The sequence below is a fragment of the Poecile atricapillus genome, unplaced genomic scaffold (genome assembly GCF_030490865.1).
Source record: "Poecile atricapillus isolate bPoeAtr1 unplaced genomic scaffold, bPoeAtr1.hap1 scaffold_148, whole genome shotgun sequence".
Lineage (NCBI taxonomy): Eukaryota > Metazoa > Chordata > Aves > Passeriformes > Paridae > Poecile > Poecile atricapillus.
Window position 1 is genome coordinate 23,809 of NW_026709008.1, and position 19,978 is coordinate 43,786.

Consider the following 19,978-nt stretch of genomic DNA (forward strand, 5'->3'; position numbering starts at 1 on the left):
CTCCTGCTGTGCTGCCAAGCGTGGGGAGGGGCATCTGCACCACCACCATGCAGTTAATTAATTAGTGCATGTGGGCAATTAATTAGTGCTCAGATTTGCTGTTCACTGTGACCACCAGTTGTAGAGCTGTCAGCTTAATCTTGGCCTGAATGATCATCACATCTCTGCCCTTGGGGAAAAGGCACAGCTACATCCAGGCCATTTTCAGTTGTGTCAGCCTTGGAGTGTGATGAAATGGGAAAAAGAAATGGTTTGATTGCCATCAGCTGTGCATGGTTTGTGTGTCTGGTTTGGGCTGCATTTGATTCTGGTGTTCCCACAGGCTGGAATAAGGTGAACACAGGAAATAAAGGAGGCTGATTTCTTCACTTCCAGGCTTTATCTGATGGATGAATTTTGTATTTTTAATCACAGTGTTCAGACTGGCCTTCAAATACCTTATACCAGATGAACATGAAAGTTTTGCTGGCTCCTGTTGAGCATTACTGGATTTACAGCAGTGTTTCATTAGCCTTCCATGTATTGAGAAATCACTGATAGCATTTAATTGCTGTTTTTATCTCAGCATCATAGACTGATATCTACTTGCTGGTTTATTGTGTATTTTATTACAGAATGTGTTACATTGTCCATAAAGCATCATAAGCATAGAATAGGGCAGGGGCAAATATGTTGCTGAACTAAGTAGTTCTTGCTCTTTCCTAACCCTCTCTTTTTAATCTCCAGTTCTAGCAGATTTTTCTTTACAACTGATGGTTTCAGATCCATTTTACTGATTGCATCAAATCACAGTGCTTATTTCGAAAAGGGTGTCACGTGTATCTGTTTTGGGTATTTTTTACAACTGCTTTGGCCATCAAAAGGAGTGTTTGGTTCGTCATCGTGAGTGCAAATACAATTAGACTCAAATGGGAACTCTGAGCATGCATGGGAAAATGCTCTGGTAGAATTTCAGAGTTACACAGCAGGGTCTCTGTGGGGTATTGTGGCTCATAAGAAGTGCTGGGTGTTTTCCCCAATCAGTTGTTGCTTAAAACCTACAGTTCATGAGGACATCAACAGTTGTTGATTTTCAGTGTCATAATGTGGGCTTTGGATAAAATCTCCTAGGATTGCTTTTCACTGGGAGATGCTCAGAGCTGCAAAATATCCATGAGTTATCCATAAAATAAACTTGTACAAGGAAAGAAATCATTCGAGAAGTGTGTGAGGAGGAGCCCCAGTGCCGCAGGACTGTGCTGTGGTGCTGTTCCCTTTTTGTGTGGGGGATCTGCCCAATATTTCTCTGTCTACGGATGCATATGAGTGTAAATCTGTGGTCTTAATTAAAGTGCAGAATGCTTGTGCTCAAAGTGTTACATTTTAAAAGGTTTTTTTTTCCTCCCTTGCTTCTTTCACCTTCTGTTATTGGGGAAATTTTAACCATGTGTTCAAAATCCATTTACTTTTTAAATGTGGCCTGACTCTGATCCCTCTGTCATGCCATCCCATGAGACCATGAGAAATTCCATGTTCTGCCATGCTCAGGCCTTTTGGACCTGATCTGTGAAGAGTTCTAATATGCCTTGGGCAGCTGAACCAACCTTATTGACATGTGGTAGAATAACTCCATGGGCTTGAATAACAAACTCTGGCACAAGGAGCGGGTCAGCAGGAATTTTCCAAGGATAAAGAGTGGCAGGAATGGTTATAACTTTGTGTGCTTGTGTCACCATTCTGCCTCAGGTGAGTTCTGGAAAATAGTCAGAAATAAAACCCCTGTCAAGATGCCCCTCAGATTCCCAGGGCATTGTCAGTGTGCTGGAGCCGAGCAGCAGCTGTCAATGATTTCCAGGACCTTTATTAGGTCTGAGCTGCACATCCACTTCATAAATGGTTCCGTTTGGGCTCGGTTTGTGGGGCCAGCCCAACACAGTGATTCCAGTTATGGTCTGCTCTGACTTCATTTGCTCTGGGGGTGTTTGCTTCCTCAGAGGAGCAGATGGGAGCTGTCTGGGACAGGCCACCGAATTCCGGAATTGTGGCTCAGAGGCAGCCTGGCTTCTTGGAAGTCGGAAGCTGGTGCAGAGAGATGAGTAAATGCTAGAATCTGTCTGTATCACTCTTCTTCCTACACAGGGAGCATGGAGGGGAAAACCAACAGTAGAACAGCTAGTAAGAGCTTGGACCTAAAAAATGCCTAAATGATTTTTAAAAAGCACATCATTCTGTACACATATCCTGTTCTCTGTTATATATAAACAAGATATAGCCATATAGCAATCAAGACAGTAAATTAAAATGTTGCCATCGCAGTATTTCTATCAACATTTATGTTTTTATTTTGTCAGGATAAATATGCTCTGTACTTGAGTTATTTGCAAGAAGCATGTGGCAGTATTTAGTATATTTAAAACTATCATTAGAGCTATATGTTCAGATGTGTAATAAAAGCAATTCACTTGTATGTGTGTGTATCAGCTATCTTATACATGGAAATATGTGCACACAGGGAGTCTCTGTGTCTCAGGGCTGACAGATCTGTTCCCCAACTTGTTCCACATAACTGCAGTAGCCTCCCTCACCTGCCCTATGAAAAGGGCAAGAAAAATTGGTTATTGTGGTGTGTGGACTGCCTGCCAGCTCTGCACTGCTCTGTGGGTCTTGGGCTTGTGCTGGAGGAGTCAAAGGTTGGGAGCCATGATTATGCACAAGCAGCAATCTCCTGTGTTATTAAGAGCTGGATTTTCCTCAAAACATGCTTGTGGTGGTGGTGTTTCAGAACTCATTTGGGGGGAGATTAAATGTAGGATTAACCTCTCAGATTCCTGCAGATTCCTGCTCAGTGCTCTCTCCATTTTTACAGATCTGGAGGGGTTTGTCCACGTAGTTTTGTTGTAACTTTGTTCTTCTTCCCTTTTTCTGGCTCCTCTTCCTTTTCTGATAATCCCTTGCTCCTGAAGGCCCCTGCAATTGCTTCCATTTAACTGCTGGTCTTTGTTCCATTATTCCTTTCAATGGAGCTTGATGATGTTTTGTGCTGTACTCAGAAGCAGGGATCAGGCTGCATCCTGCCTTATTTTGCTGCAAAAATAGCTCTGTCTGTACAGTGAGTTCCCTTTTGACCCCACAACTGAGGAAAGAAACTCATTTTGCTCTGTGAAATGGGGAATTGCTGAGCGAGTGTTTGTGTTCTTTGCTGCCATGTGAGGACAGCTCTGTCCTTAGCGCCTTGTGAGCAGTAAAATGCAGAAGCTCCCTGGTGTTCCCATGTGCTGCTGGCCTGCCAGGAGCCTGGAGGTGTCCTGCCAGGAGCAGGAGGAGGCAACAGAGGAGAAAATACCTGCTGGCACATTGTGGCTATTTTGGGACAGGCTTGGAGCTTCTTGGAAATATTGTTTCTTCAGAGATATTTCTGCTACAGAGAAAGAGTACTAAGAAAAATAATTGTTGTCTAATATGTCCATTGTTCAAGCATAACAGGGTCGGTGCCCTGAGTACTTCACAAGTTTGACCTAAATTCTGAAGAAAGACCTGCTGTGTTCTCTGTTCGGCTAAACTGTGGGGTTTGTAGAGGGTTTTTAACAAGAAACGAAAACTCTTTCCTTGTGAAGAGACTTCCTGAGGAGAGTTAATAGAACACAGTATCTGCCTCTCCCTGAGTCTCATTAACATGATCTAACACTGGTACAGAAAACTGCAGGATTTTGTAAAGTTTTGTCTAAACAGGAAATGTTATTCCAAATTTAAAACTGGATGAATTTGAAGGAGAGATTAATTGATCAGTGTCTAACGATCTAGAGTTATTTTAGATTGACATCAAATTTGCACACTGCTTTAAAGCTCAAAACATCCCAGCCCTGAGGATGAACTATATTGTCAAGAGCTGCTGACAATCCACCTGAGACAGTGATTTCAACAAGTCCAGTGATTTCATTCAGAATTGCAGGTGTCTGTTTCCTTTTCAAAAAGCAATTTCTTTTTTGTCAGGTGGGATGTTCTGGAAACCAGCTTTGATTTGTATGAACAAAGAATTGTTGATAGGTTGGTTATAATAAGATTCAAATTAATATGGCATTTGAAATAAAAAATACAAATTATGCACCAAAACTACAAAAACAAATGTTTGTTTTTTTGCTGCTGCAGTGAAAAAGTGTTTTGCCTATCTGATAAATAGCATAGTGCAGTGATAGATTTAAAAGACCCAGAGAAGTGAGATTTAAACCTCTATCTCTCATCTGATACACCCATTCCAAGGTCTCCATCAATTCTGTATGCCTGTATTAAAGATAACAGAAGTGCTTGCTTTTTGCAGCATCAGAGAGCAATTATCTAATGCAAGTTAACTGCTGTCAGCCAAAATGCATTTTTACTTTGATTACTTCAGACTTTCCTGATGTATTTCAGTATTTGGAGCCATAGAAAACTCTGGTTTCAAAGGTGCTTCCAGAGATTGTCCAATCCAACTTTCTCTTGAGAGCACAGTCTTAGATTTGGTTATTCGGGGCCCTGTCAAGCCAATTAAGTTCTGAACTCTTTCCAGTGAGGGAAATTTCACCACTTCTCTGGGCAACCATCCTGATTTTTAGTTTTTCTAGTGAAGAATATTTTCCTTGTATCCAGACAATGTTTCCCACAAATCAGCTCGTGTCTCTTGCCTTTGTCCTCTTCCTGTGCATCCTTGTGAAAAGAGCCCCTCCATCTTCTCTGTAACTGCTTTTGAGCCTTGAGCTACATCTAAACTTTTCTACTTAGTTCTGTCTTGGAACTTCAGATCCATACTCTGTTTACAAGTGTATGGAACCTGTTACAGAAAAGCAATATAGACAGAAATACAATGTAGACAAGAAACAAATATTTTAATCCTTTGGAATTCTAATATGTTATTAAAAAAATAATCTTGGAGTGAGATATTATTGCAACAGAAATTGTGGAGGTAGCATGAGTTTCCCATCTGGCAAGGCCCCCAGACCAGATGGATCCACTAATGACTTTTATAGGGCATTTCATCAGACCCTGCTGAAACACGTGTCTGGCATCTTTAATTATCCTAAATTAACACAGTTCCAGCCTTGGATGCTTAGATTCAGGCTTGTTGATCTTTGAAGGGAAGGAAAAGGAAATGTTCCCTGAAAGATCATTTTCCTAACAGACCCTTTTATTAATGAGGTATAATGTTAAAATATTATCTGAGCTTTATTGGCTCATCCTGAATGGATTGTTTGCTTAGAAGAAGTGTCTTTGGAGGCACTTGGGTTCAAGAGGTTTTTGCTTTGGAATTTCCACGAGTGCATTTAGCCAGGAATCCCATCTCTTTCTTTGGCTTCCCTGGAAGGAGTGGAATGGGCACTCCCAAAGCAGTTGATCTGTGCCTCTTTCCCTGGGTGTGCAGCTGCTCCTGTTGCTGTTCCCACAGAGAGAAGTTCTTGTGTGAGGAGGTGCCTGCCAGGGCCAGTGGTCAGCACCAACAGCTGCTGCTTTGATCCCTTGTTTGCATCTCAGCTCCTTAGCAAGAGGGAGTTTGCGTCCTTTTCCCTCAAACCTGGAAAACAGAGACAAATTTTCTTGAGAAATTTCTTCCCCTGCTTAGATCTTGTCTTCCCTGTAGAAAGAATAGGAATTAATCCTGTAATAATGTGTCTTCTATGCCATAAATTGCTGTTGTTTGAATGCCTTGTCTTTTCTAATCATATATCTGTATAAATGTAACAGTATTTCAGTGTTTTCCAGTGATGCAAATAGCGATGTGGTTCCATTAGGAATGGTCTAGCTCTGGGATGTTTGCTTAGAAAATGCACTTTTACAGTTCAAAACTCAGCCAATGAAGTTGATACCCATTTAAGGAGGCCGGGAAGGGCATGGAAATCTTACACCCTGAAGACAGCACATGCCCTCTGTAACAGAGATATTATATAGGTACACTCACAGTTTTTGCAGGTGGAAACACATCAAACATATAAGTCATATACAGGTAACAAACAGTCACCAGGAGTTGTTCTTGAAATTTGGCTTCATTTCCTCCCTCTAGCCCACTGCTCTGTCTGCCAAAAATAAGCCCTTGATTATCTAACAGCCAGACTGAACGTGGGCAGGGGGAGTGCATTGGAAAGGCTGGTAGCAGGAGATGAATGTCCTCAGCGGGGCTGGGAAATCAGACTGCTAATTTAGGAGCCAAAAATTGATATTATTCCCTAATTTTAGTTCCCCCACGGGCTGACTTCATGCATCAAAAAGGATAAAACAAATACCAGAGACATTCAGTACAGACGTGTTGTTTAGGAAATGTGTTTGTGCTCTTAACCCAAGAGGGGGCTCTGGTGTGTGAGAACTGCTCTGTGCTAAATGGTGGCACATGCAATTAAGTTCTGCTCTAGCAGTGAGAGAGATGAGCCCAATTAATCTTTTCCTTCTGGTTCTTGAAGAAAAGTATTCTAACTTAATTATGGCTATCACACCTTCAGTTTGTGGTGCCACCTTTTATTGCCTGTATAGGTGTAGAACTGAGGTGAATTAGCTGACACACAATATAATGTACAACTCAGGCCTGGGGAGGAAAGGAGGAATGGGCAGGGGAGATCAATCAGTTAAATTGTGCTAAAATTGCTTTTTCCATGAAGTGCATATGTTTATGAAACTTTCTTAAGGTTTTTTATTAACTTTTCTTAATAACTAGTTTTATCTGTTCCTGGGATAGCAGAAGTATTCAGCTTCCCTGTGCCACCTGGTGAGTGCCAGTTTATTACAGGATGTTTTTCCTTATTCCATGTGTAGCTCACATACTCGGCCATTGTTCAAATTTGTTTCCTGGGTAACTGTGTAAAACTGCCTTTGTATTCATATGACTCTGCAGAGATGTTTTATTCTTATTTTCATACTTGAAGGATTGTGAACAGAAATACATGGTTTGATTCTGGTGAAACAATTTATTTCTGTGTCTCTTCTGAGATTGCTATGTTTAAGCATATAAAGAGAGGATTTCTTGTGTGTATTTCTCATAGTAAACAATATCCATTATTCAGCTTTTTGTCCGTATTTCAGAATATTTGAGCTGATGTGCAAAAGAGGAATAATTAGTAGGAAATCATCCATTATAAACCTGTGAAAGACTAAGATCCAAGTATGTGCTCAATCAGCTTATCAATCAAAAGTATTTTAAAATTCTCTGGTTACGCTTTTCCTTTTTCTAGTTAAAATATTATTACATGATAAATTGTATTCTGCACTCACCATGTCAGTCTCAGCAAAACATTTTAAGTAAATACTGGAGTCGAGTGCGTTTTGAAGACAGCTGCTGTGATCATTCCTACCAAAGTGTGTTATAACTTGAAGTGTGTTGTTTGCAGCCTCGCAGTTCACCCGGATAAAACGTTGGTAGCCACAGGGCAGGTTGGGAAGGATCCCTACATTTGCATCTGGGATTCCTACCGTGTCCAGACCGTGTCTGTCCTGAAGGATGCGCACACGCACGGAGTCGCCTGCCTGGCCTTCGACTCGGATGGCCAGGTCAGTACAGCTCCTCCTCTGGGCTCTGAACTGAGCTGGAGCTCTGGTTCTCAAAGAGATGCTCCTTAAATGTTTTGTGTTTCAGCAGCTGCAGGGCTGCAGTGTTGGAACTTCTGCTCTGATTGAATTGTGCTTGCTATTCAAGCCCTTGGTTTGTATCCTAATTGTACTTGCAGTAGGAGGACTGCGAGCACAGCTCTTGCACAGGAGGTGCTTTTGGGATGGAATCACAGCCTGGCATCTGAGTGGAACGGAGGCATTGGGTGTTGGACAGCTATCCAAAGCAGAAATGCCCCTCTGTGCCTTAACTGCAATGGCTTCACCACAGACTTGTCACCTGCTGTCCAAAGAAATCAATTGCTGGCAAAGCCCTCAGAACCCTGCAGCTTTTCTGGCAGAAGAACTGCACTAATCTCACTGCTGGGAGAGTCTCCTTGGCTGGGGTGTGCTGGCAATTTAATTCAATAATGGCATTAGGACACACAGTGTGGCTTTCTACAATGTGATTAGTCTAGATGATATCTTGAGACAAAATTTAAAATATAACTAAATGGTGGGCTGCTACCAGCTAAACACAATGATTTTTTTCTCTCTGGCAGTGTTAAAAGCTTTGGGCAAGTAGACCTAAAATTCACACATACCTGAGAAATATTTCACAGAGCTTTATGAATAAATATCTGGCTGTGCAATTTTGTTGTAATTATGACAATTTTGTCCTGATTAGTTTCCTGATGTAATTCTTGCTAAAGTATTTTTAAGAATGTTTAGATTAGCTGATACCAAAATCCTCAGATAAATAGAACAAAATTTCTAATGGTGTAATATTTTTTAAAGTTATTGTTCATTCAGAAATAAACACTTTTCATTTTTTCTCCCTCATTTTTAACTTCATGTGGCTGGTGGTTAATAGCAATTTTTTTTTTAAAAGCTATTTAAGTACCTCTTAGGAATGAAGGTTCATGAACCCGGGGACTGTTTGAGGTGGAGGCCTTCATGAAGAACCCCGATGAGTGCTTGCTGTAATTAAAACCCAAACTCACTGCCAGGTTGACCTTGCAGAACAGTGTCAATTCCCTTTCTGGAAGTACTTGAGAAATTGAAGTTTTTTCTGGAAATAAAAATTTGCATTGAACATTTTTATATCTGGAAAACGACCAGCGCTGGAGAACATGAATATGGATAATGCATCTTGGCTTTTTGCTGCTCTTCCTGGCATTGCAGGAGAAGCTGCTGAGCCAGAATTAAAGGGCATGGGAGGAAGTCTGTGAGTATTTGGAGCTCAGAGCTGCTGGCTGTTCTGGTTTGTTTAGTCAGCATTCCCAAGGGAGCTGGTGTCTGTGACAGGGCAAAACAGACTGCAGACACTGCTTGCACCTCCCTGTACAGCTTTCCTTCCTTTATATCCAAAGGCTGTTAAAAGCCAGAGCTGTATTTCAGCCCCAAAACACAAATAAATGCAACAATCAGGAATGTTACAAATGCAATAGGAACTGTATTCTTTTCACTGCTAACTCTGCCAGCTGTCCACTTCCTAAATGAAAGCAGGCAGAGGCAAAGCCCAGGAGACTCTGCTGCACTCCCAGTGTGGATCTCTATGGATTGAGCTCAGTTCCTGTGAGTGCCTCTCCCTGGGCAGGGTGTCAAACAGAGCCACCACTCCTCTCCCTGAGCCAAGTTCAACCAGAAACTCCAGGATATCCCATCCTTTTGGATGGATTAGTGGGGAAATATTCACCCCAGCTGGACTGGAGCTGACCCTGCTCGGAGCCAGTGGTTCCTGCAGCGCTTCCCTGGCCTCGTGTGCCACAGGCTGGGGAATGCACATCCCTGAGCACAGCATTTGTTATCATTTCTAATAAATGGGCATCATCAGTACACAGGGGAGAGCTTGAATGCTTCCTTTGTTTTATGTACCTTCAACACAGCTTTTGGAGACAAATAGAATCGGAGTAAATTTCCCATTTTGTGTTACCTGTGATTCATACAGTCCTGATGGGAGCTGGATTTCTTGCAGAAGTGTTGCTATTTAAAAATACATCTTTTTGTTTGGGCTTTTCCTATCTGAGCAGGAGCTGCCATTTGGCAGGAGGGAAACTGCACTTGGTTCAAATGTTTAATGAGGCGCTGTCATTTTGCCTGTAATTAGAAAGGTATTCTCTTCAATCAGGAGTTAATTACAGTTTCTCCTTAAAAGTACAAAGATCTCCTCTTCACAGAATTACCTGCAAAGCAGGTGCCTCATACTGAACTATTTTATCAATACCACACAATTCAGTTTCTGCTCTGAATTATTTCAGATTAACCCTTTTTATGTGCTTTCTAAAAATATTTTTTAATGGCATGGGAAGGGCACTGCCATAATGCATACACACCTAATTAAGAAATTAAAAATACAGCACTAGGCTTCTTTAGCCAGATCTTCCAAATCTGTACAGACGTAAAAATAATTGTTTAATTATGTGCCTAAACTACTTGGCAGATACTTTCTTCTGGCAGTTCTCTGAATTCCCTGAATTGAATTCTGTCAAATTCTCTTCCAGAAGGAGAACTAAAAGTGTGTTTAAACCAAAAACAAAATTCAGCATTTATCACTTTTCTACTGGTAGGAGACCTTCCTCAGCAGGCCAAGGTTAAAAGAAAGTATAAAGTATTTCTTAGTTTCCCATAGTGTTTTCCCTGCTGCTACCAAAGTCAGCTAAGGAATAAGCATCCTAACACAATTTGAAGTTTTAGAAAGCAACAATTCCTTATTCCAGCATTGGACACAGTTGGAAGAGTGATTTTTTTTCTCTAATCAAATGTGTGTCATTAAACTTTACAACAGGTCATTCATTCCATCCTCATCAGACATATTACAATGTATTTCCCAGCTAATAAATAACCTCCACTTTCCCTAGAACTAATTTCCATGCCTCTGCCCCTCACTGGAACTCCTTTTGTAGTCCTAGAGTGATGTCTAACAGGGTCTCCTCTGGCTGTACTCACCGAGAGCCCCCAGTATTGTAATGACCTTGCCTTGAACATCTCAGGGCATTCATTGGTGTTTCTTGTTACATAACTGCCACAAACCTCACTCAGGTTCCACATGATCTGTTTATCCACTGGTTCCAGATACCTTCAGTATCCTCTGTGTCTTTTATATTCTTTTATTGAGTTTGCTAGTTAGTAGTGATGCTCTATTTTGCAATGTCAAGGGAACTGAACATTTCTATTCTCCATGTTGTCTGTTGAGTCCCCCTTTGCTTGAGACTCTGTTTTAGACAAGTCTCAAAACTTCATTTTCCAGCAATACAGTTGTTACAACAACTGTAACATTGAATTAAATTGCTTTCCAAAATCAAGGGAGTTTAATTACAGATTGTCCTTCACTCCCTGGATGGAAAGTGCTCTCTTTGCCCCAGCTCTTCCTGGTGGTTGTTGCCAAAGTGCCTTGAGGGGAAGCATTAATAGTGCTTGGGAACAGGGATGTTCAGGGAGCTGAGTATAGACATTGTCTGCACACATACAGTAGGTTTAAGGTCTGATTTCCCACTTCCCACTCTAGGGCTCCTTCCTACACATGACTGTGCTGTGTCCTCAGTGCCAGAGGAGTTTCCTGCAGCTGGGAGTGGTGTAACACTGACACTGACCAGCTCCAGCACCCCAACTTCTACTGACATTTTGAGTGATGCTAAAGCCCAGAAATCCAGGCAGAATTGTGACTTCCTGCAAAAACTATGATTTTATTTCTTTTTTCCACTGTACAAACTTCTTTAACTCTCCCTTCACAACTCTGTTATGAGTCAGAGCCCATTGACAGAGTTCTGCCCCCCCATAGGGTGAACCCTCCAAGGGAACCTTGTTCCTCCCAAAAATATCTGAGAGCATACCTAGATTGCCCCATGAAAACTTTGTGTTCCTCTAAGAACAGCTCATTTAATTTCTCTGTAGTTTTATTCTCATGGAAGGAGCCTGTGCTCAGAGAAACTTGTGGTATAAATCTGTAAATAGTTTTTTCTGGTGGTAGTGAGGAGTGTTGAGTTGGGCTTTTTGGAGGGTTTTTTTGTTGTTGTTTTCATTAATACCACATTGTTTGGTGCATTTTCTGGTGCGACAGTGGCTGAGTTCTGCATTATTCAGGTTTTTCATTGAGGTAATGCCTGTAGTCATCTCTCATTAAACCAAAGTCCCAAAACATCTATTTCATTCCTCTAAATCAAGAAACTGTGACTGTTAAGACAGTGAAATGTGTGTGAACCTCCTGCAGTTAATGCAGAGGCTGTCAAGGGGCTCTCCCAGGAGGGAAGATGTACACTCAGGAATGGGATGAAAAGGCCTCAGGTACCTGCTCTCTGACTTATTGCTGCAGAATGAAAGCTGGAGCTTCCTGTTCCTCTATGAACAGTTTTTTCCCCTTTCTGTTACAGAGAGCTTTATTGCATTTAATATTTTTTCCTAATAGAGCATTTTAGAGGAGTCTAGGATAATGACACTTGTTTTCTTTGCTGGCTCAGTCCTTTTGTGTTATCACACACACATCCAGATTTTAAACAATTTGCTTACTCAGAATTTGAGCCAATTTTTTATGGAATTCATGTAAAGTTGGACAAAATTAGGACAGTCACTGGAAGGGAAAAGAGCTACAACTTCCACAGTAAGGGCTGATCATCTGGGCATGTCACAGATGGATCCATTCTGCTTTTTCCCTTCTAGAATACCCCCTCCATTTTATTCTGTTCTTTTTATTTCTTCCACTATTGAGATGGAAAAGCATTAAAATTAAGTTCTTTTAATTGATGACCAATAAAACTTTAACTTGGTTATTAGTTAATTATTTAAGTTATTTTAACTGGTAATGTGATACACTAAGCTATGAATAAGACAATTATTGAAAGTACATCCAGTTCTGGTTCTACAGCTCAACAAAATGAACATAATGAACACAGCAGCAGTTGCAAATTGTGAAAGCTTTTATTTCCCTTTCATTATCAGATTAATAAATAATAATGTGAGAGAGGGGTGCACCTGAAACAAGCACCTCAGGTGTTTCAGGGTAAGAATTTCACTTGGAACATTGGTAGCCTAAAATCAATAACCTGACCTTTTAGAGAAGATGAGGCATTTCAGTGCTCTCTGCAGTAAATGTTGAGTGTGAATGTCTTTGCAACATGGTTCAGACCCAGGTCACATGTGGGAAAACCCATTTGTGGATTTTTTCCCATAATCCTGGGAACTACAGCAAGGTGATTTGGGGTTGATTTCCTGTTAACTGGATTGCTGTTGTTTTTCCTCAGCGTTTGGCTTCTGTGGGACTGGATGCCAAAAACACGGTGTGTATTTGGGACTGGAAGAGAGGAAAGCTCCTGGCGACAGCTACAGGCCATTCCGACAGGGTAATTGTATGGAAGCGTTCCTGGATTTTGCCTGGGAGCTGCACAAGTGTTTTAAAAATAAGTTTTATTTTGATTAGGTTAATGCAAAGGTAATTTTGGACATTCTACCTGGCTTTTAAAATACTGGACAAGATATTTATTCCTTCGCATTGTGCTAGACCCAGCACAAGGCACTGTTAGTAAGCCTAGGGAGGAAATATGTTGTGCCTACACACTGAGTAGGGGGATCTGTAGCTCTTTGTATGTGATGTGAAATGAGAGCTCAGTGGCCAAAGATCATCTTGTCTCTGAGTATGTAAAAAAGACAATTTATCCTGAGGGCAAATTTAGTTACAGCCCTTTCACTTTTCCTTAAGACAGTTACCTGTAGAAGAAACTTGATTGAGATAAATATTTCTTTTATATTCGTTAACTTCAGGTAAAGGATCATAACTTAAATAGAGATGAGAACTAGCCAGATTTAAATTTAGAATGTCATTCAGGATTAGGAAATGTTTTACCAGGTTTAGCATAAGCAAAATACCTCCCTGACATATATAAGCACATGGATGCATATGTTAAAATAAATTATGGACACATTCTGACAACTTGTATATATATATATTATCATATTATAACATGTTTTACATCAGTGAAAGTTTTGCTACTGACCTCAGTAAGTGCAAGATCAGGTTCTGAATGAACAGAATTCTCCAGGACAGGCTAGAAGTACTAATATCTTAGTCCCAGTAGACTTTCCCAACTAGAAAAAGGAGCTTCTGCACAGAAGAGGGAGTGGGAAAGAATGCCTGTGTAAATATTGTTTATTCAGTAATATCCTGGAGCTGGAATGGGTTGGCAGTGTGGAGACAGGGATGAAGTGTGTTGACAGAACTGTGTGAGGAACCCTCCATGTATGCCTTGACCTTTCATTACAAAGAATTCCAAATTTACCTGTAGAATGTTTTTCATTTTTAGTAATATGTTCCAACAGAAATTATGGCTAAGCACTGAAGCAAGCTGAACCTAGATGCCATTACTGTATAGATTAAAATATCAGCTTAATGTATTTCTTAACAGATATTTGATATTTCCTGGGATCAATATCAGCCAAACAGAATTGTCAGCTGTGGAGTAAAACACATAAAGGTAAAGAGCTTTCATTGTTTACTTGGAAAAATTATTTGCACAAAAAGAAATATGTGTTCTCACCTGATGAGGACTTGAAATATACTACAGATTATATTTTCCTTTCTTTCTGCTGTGAACATTTTGCTGAATGCATTGGTTTAAGCCAATCCAGACATTCAGCAGTGCCTGAGCTGCAGATTACCTGAAAAAGAAAGTCAGGAAAATCCTTTGGTGCAATTTTCATCATTATACACTTACAATTTTGGGTTTTCTGCCCTCTCCATTCCACCCTATTGGCCTCAGCCTTTAGGGGTTTCTTGTCCAGCATCACAAAGGATCACTGTGCAGCTGTAGGAGGAACCAAGATAAAAAGTATGAACAGAATGACCTGCACTTGGGCTTCTCATGTAACACCACTGAGGAGCGTGCAGGGCCTGCAGAGACAAAACTCTGGTGCCCCACTGTTTGCTCCCTCTAAGTCACCCTTTATGGAAGTGTTTGAAATAGAAATCTAGATATATATTAGATGTTTAGGATAAAACATTCTCATGCCTGTGGAAAGCTTAGAAACAAATCCTTGTCTGCCAATATCCCTTTCAGGTTTCTATTTTTCTCCTGTCTCCTCATAAACATTCCTAACAGATGGCAATTATTTCACATGACTGGGGTGGGAAGAGCTTTAACTAGAAGTTTAGGAAACCAGTTAATATCTCTAGTTCTGGTTCCTGAGAAGCTCGTGCCCTTAAACCACCACTGCTTCAAACTGTGGGTGGTTTTGGCAGCAGTGATACCATCTGTTGTGTTCTGCAAGCTGTTTTCCAAAACCTGGGCTTGTTTGGCACCTGTCTGCTGTTTAAAATGGCTGTAATCACCCTGAACACAGAGAATAGCAGGCTTTAATCTCTGTGTATTGTAAATTATAAATACACAGAGATAAAGGAATGCCAAAAAATTGGAAAAAAGCAGCATGGAGGGGAAATTACTCCGTGTTCCCCTCCAGTGGTGCTCCAGCAGCTGCCTGAACTTGCTGTTTGGTACAAGGCTGTGAGAATGTGATAATAACAGCTCTAAAGGAATTGTATCACTGTGGGAGTTGGGACTGGTGCTTGGGAATTGTGCTGTTTATTCCTTTAGCAGTCCAGTTCTGCTGGCTCACTTGGCTGAGCAGCAATTAGAAGCTGAGGTAAAGCCCAGGAGCTAAGGAATCTCTCACTGAGCTCAGGATCCTCCCTCCATCGTTCCAACGCTGCTGCCTGCTCTCCAACCCTTCCTCAGCTGACCAGAAGGGAGGGGAGTTTAGGTTTTACTCAAGGAATGAGAGCCCTGGGGGCAGTACTCCCTCTGATGTTAAGAGGCAAAGGGAAAATTTCATTGCATTAACAATAGAGAGGAAGCTGAAACAAAAAACCTTGATCCAAGGATTTTCTGGAAAAAAGAATTTTAGAAAAATACCTAAAAATGTGTCTGTAGGTAAATGAAGTGGGAATAGATGGACATGATGAATCCATGTCAGACACATCATTATTCCTGTGCAGGCTCTGCCAGTGTCTGTCAGATGACAGAGCAGGGATGGCTCCACTGACACGCTGTGCTGTGCTGCACCCCAGAGATTTGCTGTTCTCTATCTGCAGCTGTCCAGAACATCCTGGTGCTGACAGGACTGGAGATTTCAGCGCTCCCCTTGCACATCTTTCATTCATATTCTCTTTATTCTTCCTTCCCTGGAAGGTCTGGTCCTTGAGGGGGAGCTGAGTATACAAACTGTGGTCTCTGCTTGGTAAATGATGTTCATTTAAATAAATAAAAAGCACCCTTACTCAAAAACAGGTAGTCTGATAGCTCTAGCTCACCTCCAAAGACAACCTTCTGAGGCAAACTTTCTGTTTTCTTCACTCTTCTTCTCCTTCCCAGTCATAGATTCCTTTTTGCAGAATGTTAATGACTTTTGTGTGGCAGCTGAGCAAGTCCCCTTTCCACACTTGGGAACCTGTTACTCCAGGAGTCAGGGAGTTGTCTCACGTACGAGCGTTTGCAGTCCCCGTGGAACAGATGGTTTCTCAGTAACTGTGACTATATTTGAGGGGCACAACTCTTTCAGTGCATTGGAGAAGGGCAGAAATGTCTGCTCCAGCACACAGGTTGTGTAAGATAAAGTATTTTATCACTTCAGTGCCATAGCTGTGTTTTGCAGACAAGAAAAATGGGATTTTCTTGGGTTTAAAAACATGCACTTGTCTGGACAGCGTTTCCCAGCAAAACCTGATAAAGGACAGTGAGAGAATGAGAAAGGGCAGTGTGGCAGTAATGAGGCAGCACTGAGCCTCACCCTCTCAAGCAGTTTGATCATTTCCTTTGGGTTTAGATGTACATTTGCCTGCATCTTTCCTTGGCAAATGGGCAGGCTTTGGAGTAGGGGGTGCTCTGACAGGACTGAAGGAATCATTTCCGTGCCTGGCCAGACTCTGCTCTGTCAGGATGTGTGTCTGCCATCTGCACACTAATGTGAAAAACCAGAAATTCTGCAGAAACCTCTCCTGCCATCTGCCATTTGCATTTCACAGTTTTGGACATTGTGTGGAAACGCCCTGACAGCAAAAAGAGGAATATTTGGTAAAACAGGAGATCTCCAAACAATCCTGTGTTTAGCCTGTGCTAAAGAAGACATCACCTACTCTGGGGCTTTAAATGGAGACATCTATGTTTGGAAAGGGCTCAACTTGGTCCGCACAATTCAAGGAGCACACAGTGTAAGTGGTGTTTTCATGTCTGTTTGATAAGGAACTGTTGATTGAACTGAAAAACTTCCTGAAGGCTTAGCTACAAAGATTTCCTTCTGTTTCGGGTCAGAAGGATGTCTGAGGCTGTTCAGCAATTAAGAACTTAGATGTAATGTTGTACTTGTTGACGTGTTGCCAACAGATGCTGGGCTGATAGTGCCAGAATTGCTGATATTTATAGCCTCCATCTAACCAAGTAAACCAAACCTCAAATGAAGTCTGTAAATCTAAAGTTTCACAGATTGAGTAGCTTCAGTTATGATCAATATACATAAAAATAGTTGGCAAGCAGGTTATCTAGGCTCAAATAGAATTTTACCATTAAAGTTCCCAGTGCTGGAGACTGACTCCTCAGAAGAGCTTCAGTGTGGAAGAAACCTGTTGAATCTGTGAGTTTGCACTCCAGCCATATTCCCAAGTTTACTCCAATTGTGTCCATAACACACACCCACAAACCACCACCCCCAGTCTGGAGCTCTCATGATTACAGAGTGAAAGGGGGATGTGCAGGATTGTGTTAGATTTCTAACCAGTCTAATACAATTAATTTGCCTCTGTTGTTGCTTCAATAAAAGCACAGTAGAACTTCCTTGTCTTAGTTCAAATATATTTGAGAGCTGCTCCTATTTGGAACGTGGCTGTGGGCAATGGCATTCTGATGTGAGGTTTTTGGAACAAAAGGAAATAAGACAGTTTTCTTTAGAAAAGTGATATGACATCTAACACTCGTCACTATAGTGTTCTAGAAAGTTATAGAGAGAGCACTGCAAAAATAACAGTTTTTTTTCCTGATCTCCCAAAATTAGCTATGGTGACAGTTCATCAGGATTTGTAGCACCTCTTCAAATGAGATCTCAGTACTGATTATTTACAAAAGTGATCCCTAATTTATGAAAGCAGAGGGACTGGAGTCAGTGGGACATTTTCCCTGAGGAACTGCTGTGAAACTGCAGCTGCAATAACACAGGAATGTCTTTGGCAGGCAGTAACCCCCTGTAGTATATTAGCAGAATTCTGTTTGCAGAATTTTAGTAAGATTCGTTAGAATGATTAAATACATCCTCTTTATACATAATGTGATAAATTATGGTGTTTGCCATGGCTAACATGCAATCTCTATGTAATTAATAATTAGAAATATTAATTTATGAGGACATTGCACAAGGCCACTTTGAAAATGGAGGTCTTCTCTCCATTGTATTTATCTCCATGCAGTTCAGCTTCTCTCCCAAGCAAGGTTTTCCTGATAAAATATGGACTCATCAGGCATTCCTCGAACTATTCCAAGATAGTTCAGCACAGTCATTAATCATGAGACATTTTCAGAACCAAGGAGAAATTCAAACTGTAATAGAGACTTGTTTTTCACAAAGAGAATGAATTGACACTCTTTCAGTTCCTGTCAGATTCCAAACGATGTCTGAGCTGAATTCATGAAAGAATGTCTCAGTCACCTCTGCTCCTGTAAGAATATTTGTATTGCTTGTTTGCTTGGTGTTGTTAATCACGAGTAACTATTTATTTTAAGTGCTCCATTAGTTAGTCAGTTGTCCTTGTCATAATATTACCTAACCAAAATTTGAAGTTCTGCAGATAGGCTGCATCACTGCTGTTTGCACAAAGGTTTCTACATAAACCACTTGAGTGGAGCACTTGAAATAAAAGTTGTGTTTGCTGGTTTGCTTTCTGGATGGGCAGTACTTTTGTGCCCAGCAGGTTCTGGCCTTTAACAAGAGTTTGAAAACCTTTGCTTTGTGTGTTTAAATTGGTTGTAAAGGCCTTTAAAACTTGGGCTGCTGTTGGTTAACAGGCTGGAATTTTTAGTATGTATGCTTGTGAAGAAGGCTTTGCCACTGGAGGGAGAGATGGCTGCATTCGGTTGTGGGACACCGAGTTCAAACCAATTACTAAAATTGATCTCAGGGAGACTGAACAAGGATACAAAGGTAATGAACTATTCCTTTAATGGTTTTTCACACATCTGGATAATGGATTGTGACAGCATTTAATGTGAAGCATAGATGTCTCTGCATGCTGCTGATTTTTTCTCTTAATGGCTGTATTTATTTTTGGATCTGTGTTCCCTTCCTTCTCTGACAATTCTGTGACTTTTGGAGTGTTCCCCTGGTTCATGGTACAAACACAGGGATGAAATCACTGCTCCCACCATGCAAATGCTAGAAGATAAGCGAGAGCTCATCAAACACCTTAAGATGGGAGAATGTAGTTAGCCAATCCTTTAGTAATTACTTACTTGCAATTCATTTAACTAATTGAGATTTCTGGAACCCGATGCACAGAGATGCTGACCATCTGACCACTCCGCACTCGCCCTTGGAATGGTAGCATTTGGCAGGTTTGTTGGAGAAAATGTTATTCAATTGGTGATAATCACATTTGTTGAATCTAATCCTGCTTCCTGTGAGCTCAGTCATCGCTTTATTTTATGATTTGAAGCACTTATAATCTCACAGATCACAATGTATGATTTATCAAGGGTGTAATGTTCACTCATGGAATTTAGCCCTCAAAAAGTTGTCCAAGACACAAGCAGCAGTCCCTGTGCTCTGCACTCCTGGCTTTATGTAGTGTTTTGCAGCCTGAATTGTAATGTTTAAAATTTCTAGAAAACAGTAGCAACATATAAATACAAAGCAAAGATCTGGGCAAGTGAAAACTGCCTTTGAGGCTACTCCCCACCCCTGGAAGTGGGGTTTCATTTTCAGTTGGCACTGATTAATTTAAGCACTTCTGTAGCCTCGAGCAGTGATGGAGCCTTAATGCTTACCTGGGACCTTCTGTCCCTCCCTTGCAGTTATTTTTCCAAAGCATTTTTTAAAGGCATTGTCTGTCAAACAAACCCTGAGAGCAGATAATCTTCCTTCATGTGCAGTTCACAGAGAGCACTGCCTTTCCCACATCCAAAAGTGTGCTTTATTCTAAATCTTAACAATGTCCATCTTCCACCAAATTCCAATCTGAATTCCATTGTGTGGTCATTGGTGTGTACCAAGAAGGTGAAAGTCAAAACTTCAGTGTGAATTTAGCTAAGTCATAAAATGGCATTATAAAAATTAAAAGCTGTTGGAAATGGACAAGAAAATAAATTAGGGGAAAATAAATTCTCGGGAGATGAGAATATTTTATTTATGTGACCTGTAGTTCACTGCATTTTGTATTTGGTTCCAAAAATATGTGAAAATGATGATATGGGTGACCTTGACTGCATGACAAATG

General features: G+C 40.9%; 1 protein-coding gene across 2 annotated transcripts in view; it reads left to right on the plus strand.

The window, feature by feature from the left end:
• The window catches only part of LOC131574207 (echinoderm microtubule-associated protein-like 6), an 85,193-nt gene that overhangs the window by 17,478 nt on the left and 47,737 nt on the right, over window positions 1-19,978 (plus strand). For both annotated transcript variants that reach the window (XM_058828628.1, XM_058828629.1), the window contains exons 2-6: window positions 7,323-7,482; window positions 12,756-12,854; window positions 13,914-13,982; window positions 16,526-16,711; window positions 18,552-18,687. In XM_058828628.1, coding sequence (XP_058684611.1) covers window positions 7,323-7,482; window positions 12,756-12,854; window positions 13,914-13,982; window positions 16,526-16,711; window positions 18,552-18,687 — 650 coding nt within the window. The remainder of the gene's footprint in view (window positions 1-7,322; window positions 7,483-12,755; window positions 12,855-13,913; window positions 13,983-16,525; window positions 16,712-18,551; window positions 18,688-19,978) is intronic.